Source organism: Sinocyclocheilus grahami, unplaced genomic scaffold (genome assembly GCF_001515645.1).
Source record: "Sinocyclocheilus grahami isolate Dianchi unplaced genomic scaffold, SAMN03320097.WGS_v1.1 scaffold199.1, whole genome shotgun sequence".
NCBI lineage: Eukaryota > Metazoa > Chordata > Actinopteri > Cypriniformes > Cyprinidae > Sinocyclocheilus > Sinocyclocheilus grahami.
The window spans coordinates 1,287,342-1,288,449 of record NW_015505378.1 but is presented as its reverse complement, the minus strand read 5'-3'; the positions used below and the strand labels follow the sequence as shown (position 1 = coordinate 1,288,449).

The 1,108-nt window shown below is 42.4% G+C and overlaps 1 protein-coding gene across 1 annotated transcript in view; it reads right to left on the bottom strand.

Moving 5' to 3' along the window:
• The window catches only part of LOC107595266 (amyloid beta A4 precursor protein-binding family A member 2-like), a gene marked incomplete at its 3' end in the record, with an annotated part of 13,042 nt that extends 12,060 nt beyond the window's left edge, over nt 1-982 (bottom strand). The window contains exon 1 of the mRNA XM_016285617.1: nt 8-982. Coding sequence (XP_016141103.1) covers nt 8-982 — 975 coding nt within the window. The remainder of the gene's footprint in view (nt 1-7) is intronic.
• Between the last annotated feature and the right edge of the window lie 126 nt (nt 983-1,108).

Genomic DNA, 1,108 nt, shown 5'->3' with positions numbered 1-1,108 from the left:
CAGTTACCTGTTCCTGATTAGGCCTTGTCTTCTCCTTTTCATCAGGTTTGGCCAAGTCTTCATGTAGCCGTTTAACTGGGGACTGTACAGGTGTATTAACATGGGCTCTGGATTGGCTGCTTCTCCTGTCTGATGATGTTGAAGAGGCCCTGGAACTATCAGGAGCCTCTTTCCCATTATTTGTCTGTTTAGATGCACCTTTGTCCCTCCCTGAGTTGTTTGGAGAAATTCTGAGTTTGGTCTTAAATCTGTTCTCAATCTGCTCTTCCTCAACATCCCCAATGCTCTTTCTTTCTATTCCACCCTTTGTTTTATGACTACAAACAGGATGGTCCTGTCCTGTGTTTTTGCTGTCTCCAGGACTTTTACTTTGCTTGTGTGAATGTTTCCCATCTCTGTCCCTGTCGTCCTCTCTAGAGTATTTTAGCAAATTTCTTTTTTTCCAAACGCCTCTGTCCTCTGGATCTGCAAACTTAGCTTTATTGCTGACCCCACTACCATCCTCGTAAGTGATGTCTCTTTTGTGTACTCTCTTCGACTGATGTCCTCTATATCTGAAACTTTTTCTAGGGTCTCCTCTACCTTCTCTGACCACAGGGACATCACAATCTTTTGGACAGTCACTGGCACACTCTTCCCGTACCCTTTCCATTGGATCCCTGGGAGGACAACTTGACCCTTGAGGGACATCCCTTAGGTGTTTGGGGATGTCCTGATTCCTTCTATAGTTACTAAGTGCATCACTTGCTTGCCCCACTTTAGCACAACTGGAAACTTGAGGACGACTTCTGCCATCTCTGGGAAAGCCGTAAGCACCTTTATGTGGGATCTCATTGTTGTTCAACTCTGCTTCTTTCCCATCGTAGTGAAAAAACCCAACATTGTCTTCTTCACTGTTCTCCTCTTCTGCTTCTTCCTCCGTCTCTTCTTCATCCACCTCGTCCTCAGCCATGGGGGCTTGTACGAAACAGTTAAAATACATAATGTAATAAAACAATAAATCATAACTTTTTTTGCAAATTAAAAGTTTTTTTTAACTCTTTTTACACATTATAGTGCGATCTAATCCTTGTTTAATATTGACTAGACAATATTTAATTCAAATGTC